This window comes from Podarcis vaucheri, assembly GCF_965113315.1.
Source record: "Podarcis vaucheri genome assembly, chromosome: 9".
Taxonomy (NCBI): Eukaryota; Metazoa; Chordata; class Lepidosauria; order Squamata; family Lacertidae; genus Podarcis; species Podarcis vaucheri.
The window spans coordinates 24,445,654-24,461,566 of record NC_138767.1 but is presented as its reverse complement, the minus strand read 5'-3'; the positions used below and the strand labels follow the sequence as shown (position 1 = coordinate 24,461,566).

The 15,913-nt window shown below is 45.5% G+C and overlaps 1 protein-coding gene across 1 annotated transcript in view; it reads left to right on the top strand.

The window, feature by feature from the left end:
- The first annotated feature begins 2,636 nt into the window (after positions 1–2,636).
- Positions 2,637–15,913, top strand: part of DKK2 (dickkopf WNT signaling pathway inhibitor 2) — a 60,680-nt gene continuing 47,403 nt past the window's right edge. The window contains exon 1 of the mRNA XM_082237088.1: positions 2,637–3,547. Coding sequence (XP_082093214.1) covers positions 3,287–3,547 — 261 coding nt within the window. The 5' untranslated portion in view covers positions 2,637–3,286. The remainder of the gene's footprint in view (positions 3,548–15,913) is intronic.

The window sequence follows — 15,913 nt, the reverse complement described above, 5'->3', positions numbered from 1 at the left end:
CGTTAGGAGGATACCCAATCACTTCTGAGCAAGAAGGTTGCACCCTTGGTGCCTCTTTAGACAGGTAGGAAAGAAATTGACCAGAAAATGCAGCCTCTCCGCTCCTTCTCTGGGTGATCTGAAGTAGACCAGGAAGGATTTATGAGCCTTGTTGTTTAACAAAGGGCCACGACAAAATCACACACACACACACACACACACACACACACACACACACACACACACACACACTTAAAAGAAAGGACTGAAATGAAGAAAGCTGGAGCGGATTTTTGCGTGGAAGAAGGACTTGAACTCAGCTCAGTTCTGCAGCTCATATTCCTCGGATCAGAATACGTTCGTCCCAATGGATGTGTCTTGCACCTGGCTCCATTTGGGGGATCTAGTAAAAAAGAAAGCAGGTGGAGGCTGAAGTCTGCCCGCCCTCCTCCGGATCCCATCCCACTCCATATCGCAAGGACAGTAATCTCTTAGACCATATATTCTTATTGATTTATTGCGTGTATATCTCATCTTTTCCTCTAAGGAGCTCAAGGTTTTGTACATGGTTCTCCTCCTCCGCATTTTATCCCCGCAACAACCCTTTGAAGTAGGTCGACCTGACAGGCAGTGACTAGCCCAAGGACACACAGGGAGCTCTATGGCCCAGCGGGATTTGAACCCTCGTCTCCCAGATCCTCGTCCGACAGTCTTAACCACTCCACCATCGCTGCCTATAAAGATATTTTGAGAGAGAGGAAGAGGAAAGAACTTACGGCAACAGCAAGCAGACAGGTCAGTCCAATGGTCCTTCTGACCTCAACCCCCTTGGACTGCGGAGTCTATTATATTTGTTGGGACTACTACTCTACAGCTGCTTACCGGATGGAAGAGGAGCGCAGCGTTATAGCTCTGGGCAAAGGTGTCCTTGACTTTCAGAGATCCAGTATCTTTTGCTGCCTTGGACCCAACCGTGGTACACGTGAAACAAGCGGAAACTCCAAAACCCGAAGTTCACCAGCCAAAGATGCCACAGAAAGCGAGACAAGAACTTATCAGACAAGAAGTTTCGCGAAGCAAGAGGTGGAGGGGACCAGGGTTTATTTTATTTTTTTAAGTACCAAAATTAGAAGGGTGCTGTAGCATGAGATCGTCCAGGCTCTGAGAGAGAAGTGTGTTTCTCTGAGCACGTGCAGAGAGCCCTCCCCGCCTGGACAGGAGAGCTCCCCTTGAGTAAGAACTCAAAGAATCATAGAATTGCAGCGGTGAAAGGGATCCGAGGGTAATCTAGTCCAACCCCCTGCAATGCAGGTCGGGGATATATTAAATAAATGCCCATGGGGCAGTGAGATCACTTTCTAACAAGGGCTCCTCAACCTGATCCATACAAGCCCGCCGAAGCAAAGAATGGAAGCGTTTTGAATTCAGCTCAGCCAAGAACAGGGGGAATATTTTGATGGATTCGAAATCATGGGCGGTGGGTTCTTTTTCAGGCAATGGGTGGGGGTGGGGAGAGAGGCTGCACCCAGCAATAAAAGCCAAGGGTCTCCTCTGGCGTCAGGGACAAGACCCAGTCCCGTCGGTTCTGTTGCAGCAGGAAAGAGCTACAAGGAGTTTGGTGGCCAGCAGATTTGAACGCAGCGAAAGCTTCGCAGGGCCAGAGCGCACTTTGCCCGGCATGTATGACTGGCGAGCCTCGGTTGGTGGTTGATATCGAAATATGCCCTTTGCAATATCAGGTGGAATGCGAGCAATACTGCCAAGTCCTGCTGATGTGAACTGCCCCGTTGCTTAAACTTGGATACATTTTACAGGTTGCAAAATAATGGCATATACTTATATCATTTGTATTTCATGGAGGTCTGGTCTGACTTAGAGCTCTCTCTCTCTCTCTCTCTCTCTCTCTCTCTCTCTCTCATCTTCCTCCATATCTATATATGGCGAGTGATCGCCAAATAAGAAGGTATATATACTATGAAACGCGCCAGGCAAACCTATGAGTTTCTCAGGTGCCTCCAGTCTCCAGACGCCTAACAGTTTAAGCGCAACTAGAAAAATCCTCACCCCCCCACCCCATCCGTTTCGGATTCCGGAGCAAACTGTGCAGTGTGATCGCTGGCGAGAAAAGCCTATTGAACAAAACTATGTGTCAAAGGTTCGCAGGCTTCCGGTCTCGCACAGAGCTCTGAGCGCAAAGCGGAGAAGCGTTCTGTGCCTCCCGATGCCTGGCAATCCTGACCGGTCGACAACATTTCTTAGAGGGGGGGGGGGTTCCATTTCCAAAAGAAAACGAGGGCTCTAACCTCCCTAAAAGCCCTCTTACTATGAAAAGAAAGGGTTTTTCTCCGGGGTAGGGCGAAGAAAGATCGCATCAGAGATGAGTGCGAAGGCGGGAAGGTACTCTAGACCCGGACAGAGACAGGGCAGACCGTTTTATTTATTCCTTCTGTACTCCGAGGGCTCGAGAGGAGGAGGAGGAGCAGCAGGAGGAAGGCGCCGGGTGGGACTTGGGAGGAGATGTGGGGAGTGGGAGAGAGGAGGGCGTATGAGTCAGCTTCCCTCCCTGTCAACTCGGCTCGGCTTTTGGGGGGCGGAGGGAAAACTGCGCTGGGGGAAGCTATAAAAGCGAAGGGGGTAGGAGGAGAGCTAGGCGAGTTGCCGGGGACCGGGCTGGAGCGCGGACCGACGGGACGGACGAGGCGCTTGAATCCACTTCTGCCCGGCTAGGCGGGCTGGGTCCTTCTCCCCCAGCCACCCACCCAGGACTTCCGCCTGGCCTCCCCTCGGGATGTCCGGGACCAGCTAACTACAAGCGCGAAGGAGGCGAGCGTGTGTCCCTTTTACCCCGACGGAAGCGCGAGCGAGAGGGCGCCAAGCCCGCCCGGCCAGCCATCCAGCCTTGCCTCGACTGGGAGCGGGTCGCCTTGGAGTTCGCCCCGCGGGCTGCTCCGGCAGCAGCTAGAGGCGGAGCAGGCGGGCGGCGAGCAGGGACTGTCTTCCTTTCGCTCCCTCCTTCTCCAGAAGCGCAGCCGCTGCCGCAAGGACCGAGCCGCCCGCCAGCCCGCCCCCTCCAGGGAGCGCTTCTCGCGCCAAGCTCCTCGGAGTCTTTTCCAAAATGCCATCTGGGGGGCTTTGATGTGCATCGCCTGCGCTTCCGTGAATGAGAAGAACATCGCAATGCAATAGAAGCAGAAGCAGAAGGTGCTTTGAAATATCTATATAAAACGCACCAGTCAAGCCAAGAACAAGACCCACACCCCAAACCCCGGAAAAGAAGCGTCAGCCTTCCTTTCTGGGGCGAGGGGAGATGATCATGCTGAGCTGGAATCAGTTCTCCACGTCGCGCCCTCTACTCTTCCTGGCCGCGCTCCTGGTGGTGGAGAGCTCCCAGCTAGACGGCACCAAGGTGAACTCTATCAAGTCCACCCTAATGGGTGAGACGCCGACGCAGGCGACCACCAACAGGTCGACCACCTTCCACCAAGGATTGGCTCTCGGGAGCAGCAAGAAGGGCAAAATCTTGGGCCAGGGGGGCAAGGGGCTGAAGCATTATCACCGGCAAGGCGAGGTAGGACGCCATCCCTACCTGCTCCTTCCTTCCTTCCTTCCTTCCTTCCTTCCTTCCTTCCTTCCTTCCTTCCTTTCTCTCTCTCTCTCTCTCTTGGTAGGATACCATCCCTGCTTTCCTCCTTTCCCATCCGGTTCGCGCAGCCCGCTCCTCTGCTTGCGACCAAATGCTCTGTATCAGCCCACATGATGCTTCAGGAACTTAGCTCTAACCCTCCTTTCTTAAAAACAAATAAACACCAGTTTCAGGTTTAGGGGGAGCTCCTTCCCCTCTCAGGTCCGTCCACAGCATTCAAAGATAGACTGCTCCTGAACATGGAGGGTCTCTTGTCTTGGGATCTCTAGCTAACAGTGGGTTGTAGCCAAATGTTGGTCTTACTCAGAGTAGACCCACTGAAATTAATGGACTTAAGGTACTTGGCTGATTTGAATGGGCCTACTCTGCGTAGGACTTACACTGCACGCAACCCAAAGATAAAGAAATAAAAACACGGCAACCCAGTAATGATTGCCAAGCCCTATCACAGTGTTTTCTCTCTGTTGTGTGTGTGCACAAATAGTACACTTTGCAGGGGTGTTGTGACAATAAAATGGAGGAGAGTGGGACTTGTGAAAGTTGCCTTATGCTCCATGGAGGAAATGTGAGATGTATTACATTTTACACAGTAGTAGAAACAGTGGGCGCTACTAGGAAGAATTATAATTTTTCATTGTTTTGCTATTTGTTGTGTGACATTAGTGCATCCAGTTGGCAGAGGTGCAAAATTGCAAAGTTGAGCATGAAATCAGAACAATGTAAGACAGTGATCCTAAGCCGGCTTGATTGAAATCAGTGGGACTGATTGCTAAGCGCTTAAGGATCAGGATATAAATGTGTCTCCAATTATAGGAGAATAGTTGTTGCTCTCCTAAGTGAGGATACGGGCATCAATGCTCACTCTCATAATAGAGGTCAATAGCTGGAGAGCCCAGGAAACAAATTCAGCTCCCTGACAGAACAACTCTCCACCACATACACTCACAGTAAGAAAGACATTAGTGGCTGTGGAAAGAAGACTTGCTTCTAGTTTATTGGGGGGGGGGGTGAGACAGGAGCTGCAACTCTAACCTCCATGCCACTACTGAAGTGTCCCCACACCACTAGATCAGTTGCTAGCCAGGGTTTTGGAGTCAAAACGAAGGTAACTCTGGAGATCTGTGATCAGATCTACCGAAACTGCTCCCCTCCATAATAGCTGCTACTAGTTCCACCTCTCTAAGCCCTGGTGCAATTTGCACACACCCCAATAGCTGTTTTAAATTTATTCATTTTTAAGTGTGGAGATCTGATAATGGACCTCTTGCACCACATCTGTTTTGGCCCTTAGATGTTCATAATGGAATTTGGCATTGTTTTTGGTCATACCTGGTGTGGTAAGCACAGAGGAGGTGGTAACTGGGTGGCAACCCATCCAAGTTTGCCTGACAATAAGGTTTCTTTTCCTCCTGTCCCATCTTCCCAATACTCAGGAGATTATTAGGGACATTGTACTCTTATTGAGTCATGGGATTTCTCCCCTTGCTTCCTGACTTGAATAACTTTGGTGTTCTGCATTCCACAAAAACGCAAAGGGCATAGAAATTTGTGTATTGTTGGTGACCTGCCCAGACAGTGTTTGGCTGCTAAGGTAAGGCTGTTTGATATGAGCCACAAGGAGACAGACAGTGCAGCAACTGGACCGCTAAGATTCAGTCAACAATGAAAGGGGCACTGGGTACAGTCCCTCTTTATCCTTAACAGGCTTTTAAAAAGAAAAGTTTGCTAAGTCACTTCATTTGCTGACCAAGTGACCGGCTCTCCTAACATTTTAACAGTACCTTCTGAATAATAGGATGTACGGTAACAGTTTATGATGGAATATGTGGTTACCAGGTAGGAAAATTTATAATATTTGGGGAGGGGGTGAGTCATAGATTCATTGTTTGAATTTTAACCCCTTTCCTCCATTCTGTTAACTGCAAACCCGCTGGTTAAAGATGTTAACAAAAGATGTTACAGCAGATTATATTTTAATGAGATGGTATGAAACATGTGCTGCCATTCACAACTGAGTGTAATTGACAAAGTGGCATCCTCAAGGAAGGAATCTTTCGCTAGCATTGGATTTAAGATGGATAGTAAGTGGAGACAGGCACTTCTGCCATGAGGGATTGTAATGCCAGCTAATGGGAGAAAAAATCTGGCTTGTTTGTTTGTTTTTACCCATTGAGAATGTCAGAAAACAATGCTGGAATTTAGCCCAGACTATAGACAGTTACACTAGATCAGTGAATGAAGTTGTCACCATGTATTTGTGATCATTTGCTTTGCAAGGGTTCTGCTTCATTGGTGGATAAGGTAGCAAACACAGGTATTGCAAAAATAGTTTGATCTTGTACCACCCTAATAATATGCACTATATTGATAGGATTTTCTCCCAGTGGGGTTTCCAGTGAAGTGTGTTTTATAAAATAAAAACCCCAAATAAAATAAAGAGGGTCAAAGTCATTGAGCCATCCCCTCCCTTTTCTTCTTCCATTTCCAACTGCATGCCTTATACCATGCTGCCCCATGTGGTTGGATTGATCTCCTTTACATTCAGCAAATGACTTATGAATATTGTAAGCGACATTATATAGAGTCAGTCCATTGATCCAGCATGACTCAGTCTATCTGCCCAGAATCTTCAGGGCCAGACAAAATAAAATTTTAGCTTTGTTACCTGAAAATCCTGCCATTCGAGGTCTACCTAAAATATCGCTCATTCCCTTTAAGCTCTTCACTGATAATTAATGTTGAGCCAAGCCCTCTCTAAACTTCCATCTTAGCCTTACCCTCACTTTAACCATGAGGGTCTTCTATTCTATTCTAATACCCTGCAATGAAGGAATTTTATGCACCCTGCACATTATTTACAGTGTGCATAATAACAAATAAATGAATACCCAGTACAGCACAGTAGTTGGGACAGAAGTAAGAGCCACGGCCAAGGTTGCTTTTCATTCTGTTTAGTCACTGTCTTTTCATTCTGTGAAAGTCAGTGTCTGGGATGCCATTGAACACGATTTTAAAGGGTCAAATAAAAAGACCTAGAACGACATGACATGCAGTTTGATGAAGTTCCACAATAATAGTGGAAAACTCATTTGCTACTAAAAATGAGGATGGCAAAAGCCTTGCCTTCAATGAACTCCTGTAAACCCTTTTCCATTTGCTTTTGCCTGGAATTTTATTTTGAAATAGTTATAAATGCAGACAATGAAAAGGAAGAATGCATTTAACAATACAAAAGGTCCACTAAATTAAGGGAAATTGACCGATTGCACTCCTTAGTCCATCATGGGACGGTGAGAGTAAAACAGCCTGAGGAGAAGCTGATTAACTACCAAGAGAGTTTTCATGTGTAAGTTAAGTAGCTGAATCACGGAGTGGGGGGAACATCCTTGATCTGCTTGATAGATCCTTGAAGGGCTTCCATTTAGATGATAAGTGAAAACCATAGTACTGTAGCATCTTTTCCTTTCAAGTTGAGATTCCTTGCTTGTTGCAGTTGCTGATATTTTTGTCAGCTCACAACTTCACCGCTGTGTACAATTGCCTAAGAAGGTCTTTATGCAGCAACCAGGGTTGCTTGGTTTAAAAAGGTGATGCGAAAGTCGCCTTTAATGTACAGCATCCACAGCCGTTAGGTTTAAAATAATGCCATGCAAGAAAACTTTAGTACATAACGATTGCCAAATGTTATGATTTATATGATAATTTCAAAGGCGTTCTGCTCCTAAGGAAACACTGTTCAAGTCAGTGCTGTTTTGGAACTGGGGTTTCAGACAGTGAACAAAGATTCTAGCAAATTGGATCTCCCTATCATTGGATCTCCCTATCATTGATGTAAACTGGGGTCAGTTCACCCAACAAAAGTAAGTGGCAAAGTCTGGACTCTTTCACGAAAGGCTTCAGGAGGGATATGATTCATTTCATTTCTTTCTTTCTTTTAAAACTGTATTGCCTATTTCTCAAGGGAGACTCAGTGAGGTTAAAGGTAAAGGAACCCCTGACCATTAGGTCCAGCCAGGGATGACTCTGGGTTGCAGGACTCATCTCACTTTATTGGCCGAGGGAGCTGGCATACAGCTTCTGGGTCATGTGGCGAACCAGAGCAGCGCACGGAAATGCCGTTTACCTTCCTGCCGGAGCGGTACCTATTTATCTACTTGCACTCCGTGCTTTTGAACTGCTAGTTTGGCAGGAGCAGGGACCGAGTAACGGGAGCTCACCCCATCGCAGGGATTTGAACCGCCAACCTTCTGATCGGCAAGCCCTAGATATAATCACTAAAATGTATACATTCCATTTGTGTTTTTTTTAAAAAAATGAATAGTATCCAATCCCAGCACAGCACAAATGCAACAGAACTGAGCCTGCACAATTAGGCAGTTATGCTGCCTGAAGCGGCAGGGTGGTGGAGACTGATAAGCCTCATTTGGCAAGGCGTTCCATAGATCAGTGGTTCTCAGAGGGTGTGGCAGATGCAGATTTGGGGAGCACGACTAGAATGCTTGCATTGGGCGCCGAGGCGAGAGGGTGCTGCAGGAGGCACTGCAACAATGACTTAGAATGGAAGGCAAGAGGGCACCAAATTTTGACACCTCGCAGGGCGCTGCTGAAATTTGAAAGCCCAACATCTGCTGCTGGGTGTGGTGCATCACTCTGGTGTGGCAGGAGAGGATGGTAAGCATGGCGGGATGATTCAAGGACAGTCAAACTCAATGAGTTCTTATATACTTATGGTACATATCTAAGTGGCTTGTTTATATTTTGGGAATGATTCATGTTCTTATATAGCTGCATTTTTTTATCCTTCCTGGATGTCCCATGATCTTATTATAAAGTGGTTGTGTTCTGTGTTGTAAATCAAGCATGTCTAGGAGCTGTTTCTTTTGGTTTTCCTGCGCATTTCTTATCAATGAAAAAGTTGGTGTGGCAGGAGCAAAATTTTATTCTCGGAAGGCACAATGGAAAAGCTTGAAAGCTTCTCCTCCAATGAATACCCCCCCCCGGTACCTACAAACCTAGCATGCCAGTAGAAAAGCTCATTCCACTTTCTCCTTGCTTTCCTGTCTTTCTATGTGCAGGGAATTTTCTCCTTGACATGCTGCTTTTCAGTGTGCAGAGAGAGCATTTAGACATTATCCTGAAGCCTGAAACCACACAGTCTGGAAAGAACATAAATATTTGTTTCTGCTAAACATGTAAGCTATCCCTTTATCTCCGCTATGAAGCAACTTATAGCAACAGAGCGGAAAGCAGTAGGGGCCTAGAATGATTATACAATGCATCAATTTTATTATGCCTTGTTAACATGACTTGCCTAATCACACAGCCCACTTACTTGAAAGTAAGTTCTGCTGAAATCAGTTGGGTTTATTTCCTCGAAGTTGTAGTTCTGAAGCCTAGAAGGTTCAGAAAAAGGTGGACAAAACTGTCAATGGGATGTAGCAACTCTGTGAAGAAAGGTTGCGCCATTTGGGGTTTCTTTTAGTTAGGAGGTGACGTGATGGAAGTCTTTAAAATTCTGCACGGGATGAAGAAAGGGGGTAGAGAAGAGTTTTTCTTCCTCTCTCGTAACACTAGAAATCGTGGGCTTCCAAAGAAGTTGAATGTTGGAAGATTCAGGGCCAGGCCCACGCAGAGTGTGTGCCAGGGGCAGCCAGGTACACTTGCCCCCAGGCCTTGGAGAGTTAAACTAGGGTGGGGGCTCCTGCCAGGAGCCCTTTGGACTTACACCACCATGCCAAGAGTTTATAACCTTATTCTAACAAGACTCCTGCCCCGGGCCTCAGGCAAACTCTGCTTGGGCTTGTTCAGGACAGTGAAAAGAAAATACGTCTTCACACAGTGCATAGTTAAACCTATGAACTTGCTCCCGCAGAGGGAGTGATGCACACAAACCTAGAGGGATTTAAATGAGGATTAGAGAAATTGGTGGAGAGGGCTACTGAAGGCTATTAGCCATGATGGTTATGCTCTGCTTCCACAGTTGGGGCAGCAATACGTCTGAATACCAGTTGCTGGAAACCACGGGAGCATGAAGTTTTCTTGTACTGAAATCTTGCATGTGGGTTTCTCACAGCTACTGTGAGAACCGGATGCTGGACTAGGTGAGTCATCCAGCAGGCTCTTCTTACGCAAAGGACGTTTCCAGAGTTGCCCATGGCAAGAGGGAGAGCCTGTGATGGGACACAGGAAATTCATTGTCACCTACAGAATTATGGGAAGTAAGTTTTATAGACAGACTAGAAAGACTAGTTTGGAGGAGCCAAGGAGTAGCGAAAGTGTTTATTATATGAGCAACTATTTAATCTATGCTATTAAGAACGGACCTTAATATACTGTGGCTAGGATCTGTGTTTTGGGGGTTCACCCTAAGGTATTCCTGGGTGCCATCCTTGTATAGCTTGACACTCCTTCAAACTGTGGCCAGTATGTTTAGCCCTGCAAGTATCTGCAGTCATTATCCTTTTATGAACTGATAATGATTTTCTTCTTCAGATGATCATCTGCTTTGATGGCATTAACGGTTTCAAAGCTAGAAGTCTTGCCTTTAAGAAGAGCGGTGTCATATATCCTAAATAATTAGCACATAACAGTCAAATATTTTTTGTTTTAAATGAACCTTTATTAGATTAGTACTTCTCCCTGACTTGTTTAGACTACAAAATATTGTTTGGAGGAACACAAAACTCTGTTTGTTAAAAGAACAAGGCTTCCTTTTTTTTCTTCATTCTCTCTCTCTGCCCACTTTCTTTTCCTTTTCCTTTATGACATTTTATTTCTTTGATATGATTAGTTTCTAAGATGGTTGCCTCCTTTCATAAAGAGAGAGAGAGAGACTTTGGAAAAAGAGGCAAAGGCACAAAACGAATGGGATAAAGTGGCTTTGTTTGCTACTTGTAGCTATTAGAAAACTACCAAAAGCGATCCCATTGTAAATTAATGGAGTGCAGTTGGAATGATTCCGCCTTGCAAATTAAAAATGATTCCAGGCTACACAAAAGAACAGTGTCCAATGTGTGTTGGGTTAAGCCGATTAACCAATTTGCCTTCAAAATACCTCATAAATAAATAAAGGCTTCAATCTTATGTGCACACTACTTGGAAGTAAGCCCCATTGAACTCAATGGGGTTTTCTTCTGAGTAGACATGGAAAGGACTGCACTGTTAGGGTGTGTCCAGAACAGCAGTTCTTCCATGTGATTTGCTACTGCTTATCCACATCAGAGCAGGCCAGTTTGTAGTGCATTCCGTTATAGTTTGCATTCCTGTTGCACACAAACGTGTGGGGGCCATTTCATGCTGTGTGCAATGAGACAAATGGGTTTCCCACCAAGTGTATACACAACCAGGAGCTGCACTCAATTGTGGCTTTCTAGTAGGTGTATCTGTATCAAGCAAGAGTTTTCAAACTCCTGCTTGTTATATCCATACGTTACATTTTTAGGTGTAAACTTTGCAATCCAGGCATACACCTTGAAAAATAACATGTGCTTTGGCCATGCCTATTTTTGAAAAGGAAAAAAAAGGCCTGAGTTTTTGCACAGCTGGACTTGTGGTTCTTCTTTTTCCTGGCAAGCAGTGTGCTCCATTACACAGCGCTTTGAATTTTTTGCCAGAATCTGGTTAAGGTTTTCAAGCGTACCCCTCCTGATTCTTGACAACAGAGAACCATCAGGTTGTCCTGAAGGAAGTGCCAGCCTGAGCACTGATTCCTTAGTCACAAAACCTAGAATCATAGAGTTGAAAGGGACTCCTAGGGTCATCTATTCCAACCCCCTGCAATGCCTAAAACTTGTGTGTCAGCAGGATAGCATAATGTGCTCCAGTGTAACTCTGCCCCAGTCACTCTGGGGAATAGCCATTGCTCAGTGGTACGAGGTCCCAGGAGAAAGAATTCTTTCTGAAATCCTGCAAAGCCAAAGCTGGTTAGAGTAAGCTGGACTGATGTGGCTTACAGCAACTTCCTGTGCTCTACCACAAGCAGAGCGTGCAGGATATGGTTAATATGCCAAAAGGGTGCTTGGGTGGGGAGTGTTGCACTCCCTGGTTTGCTTCTGTTACCTCTGCCACCTGTCCTCAAAAGTCCCTTTTCATGCCGCCAAGTTTGATAGTGGACGCTACCCAAGCTGGGAGAAAAATGCTGGCACCACCATTGGGCAAATGAGGCATTTGCTTCAGGCCGTTGAGAGTGTGTGCGTGTCACCTGCCATGCCCTTCACCCTCTAAGCTAGCCTGCTGACTTTGGATACAGCTGAGGACACTGTCTCATTGCAACCAAAGCATAATTGAGCTTCCAGTCTGGTCAGCTTCTATAGGTGGATGGGTGAAGGCAGTCCTGGTGGGAAGGGACCAGAACTTCTGCTTGTGCATTAAATCACATCCCCATCTTCTGATATTATGGAGGACTGCATTTGACGTCGGGTACCTGTTTTTCTTTACAGACAACAGTCTGATTTAGGCCCGGTTTAATAATACAGAACCAGAAGATGGGAGAGCAGCGGTCTTGAGATCAGCACCTGGACAGCAGACTGAACAGGCTCACAGATCACCTGATCACAGTATTCCTCACTAGAGTGATACACATCGTATTTCTATTTAAATTATAGCAATCAATTCTAAATTCGAGGTCTGGGCTGAATGCAGCTATTCCACTCTTCAATGGTGGGACATTTATTGAGACGCTCCACCCTGGGAGAATGATGGAATCCAATGGATTCCTGAATGCTCTGGAGGTATTTCCTCTGGAGGTATGACCTGCCTGGTGTTCCCGTTGAGCCTCTTCTCTCACTCTGGAAGGGTGAGATGGGAAGAGCCCTTGACATAATTGGTCCTGAGTGCCCTTGTCATTGCTTTGGAGCATGTAAGTCACCTTGGTACTCTAGTGTCCTATGTGAGATAAGACAGTAGGATCAGCAGTTAGAGCACAGGTGGTGTAAATCTTGGTCCAAAAACTGACCAAACATGGATGAGATTGCACCAGTGTGCCTACCATGTGTTGGTGGCAGAGAAAGCTAACTTCTTCACAGCTGTTATATCTGCAAGTAGTTGTCCAGAAGAGCATTTCTGAATGGTGAATGGGCTTTTGTCACCTGGCGAAGAGAACATTGCTCTGACACCCTTGGAGGTCAGATTTGGAGAGATTTGGAGGCAACCAGAAGAACCATCCATAGTATTGTCTGTTCCATCTGTACTGGATCACTTTCAATGATTGTGGCATAAGGAGGCAGACAAGCTCCTTGAAGAAATGAAACCATTCACCTGTCCTTTGCCCATCTTGGCTTCTTAGAGCTAGTTCTCTGTAGACATTGACAGTGTTAGGTAAAAACCAAGAAAATATGTGATGCAGTATTTTGACGGGGTATAATCTGAGATCCTCTTTTACATTTATCAATCACTTGATTATCGTTGCAATTATTATTTATTCACTCAGATTTCTAAGGAAGCTCCGTGGGTGGAGAATTTAAATCCAAACCAGAACATTTCTGTTTGTGTCCTTTATGTACAATTTCCCCTCTGGGCTGGAGCATACCATTAAAACTGAGCTTGTCACATCGCGAGAAGAATTCCTAGCTGAAGTTTCATACCAGTGGGCAAATAAAACTGTACAACACTGAATAATTGACCACAGTATCCTGAAGGCACAGCCATAATAGGCCCTCTTGAACACCAAACATGTAACCACAGTATCTTAAATAATTAGTAACCCAGAGAATTCCAAATCCTTAACCATGGGACCTCAGCAAAATTTCACTATGCAAACCAGAAGCAATTGCAGTTCTGGACGAGCAGTGAGAGCTGTTTGCCATTGTGCTTTGCTTTATAAAGTCTTAAGTGTTTATTACGATGAAGCTTCCTTGCTTACTGTTGGTGTTCCTATTCGCTTTTCCTTCCAGGGATTTCATCTTGTCATGTGGAGGCTCCTTTGATTTACTGCATTTTTAATATGGCAACTTGAAAGAGGGGAAAATACCATAATGTATTTTATTATCTCTACTATAATAAGCCCCAGCCTGTAGTCAAGATCAGAGTCCTACTTGGCTGAGCCATGTACAAAAACCCACCAGGGTAAGAGCATCTTTGATTGGATGATCTTGTAATTCAAACCAGTAATACAGCGAAGCTAGGAAAGCATTGGTACGATAATGATTTCCCCTGTATAACGGCCCTCCATATTTAGAATGCAATTCCACAAGGGGATGGGTGGGTGGGTGATGGGACAGGCATAGACAACCACAGCCTTCAAGCTTTGATTGCATAGATTAGTTTTCCTATGATGTCAGATATGGATGCTGGTCTTGTTGGTAAGCATTGTTGCAGGACCTCCTATGGTGCACCTCTTGACTTGCACCTGCAGATGCCTCCTAATGCTGGAGGTTGATGGGTCAACATGTATTTGGTTGGAGATTCCCCCCCCCGGGAGCTGAAAATGCTTTGGCCACACCATCATTATGGATTGTATAAACCAGGGATGGGGCATCTCAGGTCTGGGAGCCAAATGTGGCCCTCTAGGCCTCTCTATCTGACCTTTAGGATTCTCCTTAGCTCACAGCCTATCTTTAGCCATACCCCTGACCTGCCTCGCTTTGCATCCAGTGTTTGGCTAAAATGTGTTTTTGAACTCCGATAATGCCTCTTGCCTGAGAGGGAGAGAGATGTGCAAGCAAATAAACATTAGTTGCTCAACCAACTTTTGACCCACCACCAGCATATGGTCCCTGGAAGGTTACCCAGAAGGGAATATGGCCCTCAGCACAAACAACATTCCCCAGTTGTGATGTAAGCACTCATTTGCACTGTCCATAGTGTTCCAGAACTTGCAACATCTAGAACTTGCAACACTGAGTAGATGCATGGTGGCCACAGTATAGACAGCCATGTTGTTGTTGTTGTTGTTTAGTCGTTTAATCGTGTCCGACTCTTCGTGACCCCATGGACCAGAGCACGCCAGGCACTCCTGTCTTCTACTGCCTCCTGCAGTTTGGTCAAACTCATGCTGGTAGCTTCGAGAACACTGTCCAACCATCTCATCCTCTGTTGTCCCCTTCTCCTTGTGCCCTCAATCTTTCACAACAATCTGTTGTCCTGTCTCTAGCTCTTTTGCAAACAGTTATCCATCCAGAAAATACTTTGCTCTTGCTAAAGGTTCTCCAGAAAATTATTATGACAGAACTGATTTGAGAATTCACACCTAAGAAGAAGACAATATGTTAAAGAAACTGCTCAGCTCCTGCTATTTCTTTTAGAGAATTAGTACCCAACTGAGGAAATGAAGGTTTATGGAGTACTGAATAAAGAGATCTTGGAAAAAGAGGGAAAATGTATATTTTGTGGTGGTGGTGGAGGAGAAAGTGTATAAATGAGATGAGGGTTTTGTATGGGACATTAAGCAGGCATGGCAGGCAGATTACTCTCCAAGGAAACAGAGCAACTCTGCAAGCCCTGAGAAATCATTTCATAAATATATGCACTGTACCATTGTTGTAGGATAATATTATTAGTTATGTGTGAACATATGGAAGGAGGCCTTCAGGTGTACAGAAATCCCAGATGTCTTGCAAAAGAAGAAGAAGAAGAAGCTCTCTCCCACCACACGCACACATTTTGGCACAAGTATTTATTTAGTGTGCTGGAAGTTCTTCAGCCAGTCTGGGAGCAGATGTTACACCACATGACTGCAGTAACCAATGGGAAGCCCCCAGATGCTGAGCCTCAAGTAGATGACATACAACAGTTTACTATTCACTCATGGGCTGAATGCTTTTTCATCCAAGGTTTTTGGGGGATGCGTGCCAATAACAAATGAAACAGTAGAGATCAGGATCTGGTCACGAAGGATCTGGGGACTCCATTTGTAACAAGCATTATTTACAAAGAAACAGTTCAATTAGCATAGCACTACTCTGAGAGAGCTTGTGCATTTGTAGGGAAACCATGGGTTGTCCCCCCCCCCACTGAAGTGGCTTCCAAACAGCTACAAAGCGAAACGGGCCACCAGCCTTCCTTTCTATGGTTCCCAGAGCAAATCCGAGTGATACATTTTACCTCATGTGCGTTTTGTTAAGCGTAATGTGTTCACTGAAGCAGAACAGCTGTCTGTCAAAAGCTAAGTTAAAAATTCACTCGATATTAAAAGTTTCATTGGAAGGGCTCCTTAACTCAGTAAAAATGTTTTTGGGGTGTGTGTGTTTTTTTGTTTTGTTTTTTTGCAATTGTTTGAATTAATATAATGCTTCCAAAATGCTTTTTAGGAGTGCTTGTAAAATTCTGGGCTTGTTTCCCCCCCACCTTTGCTAT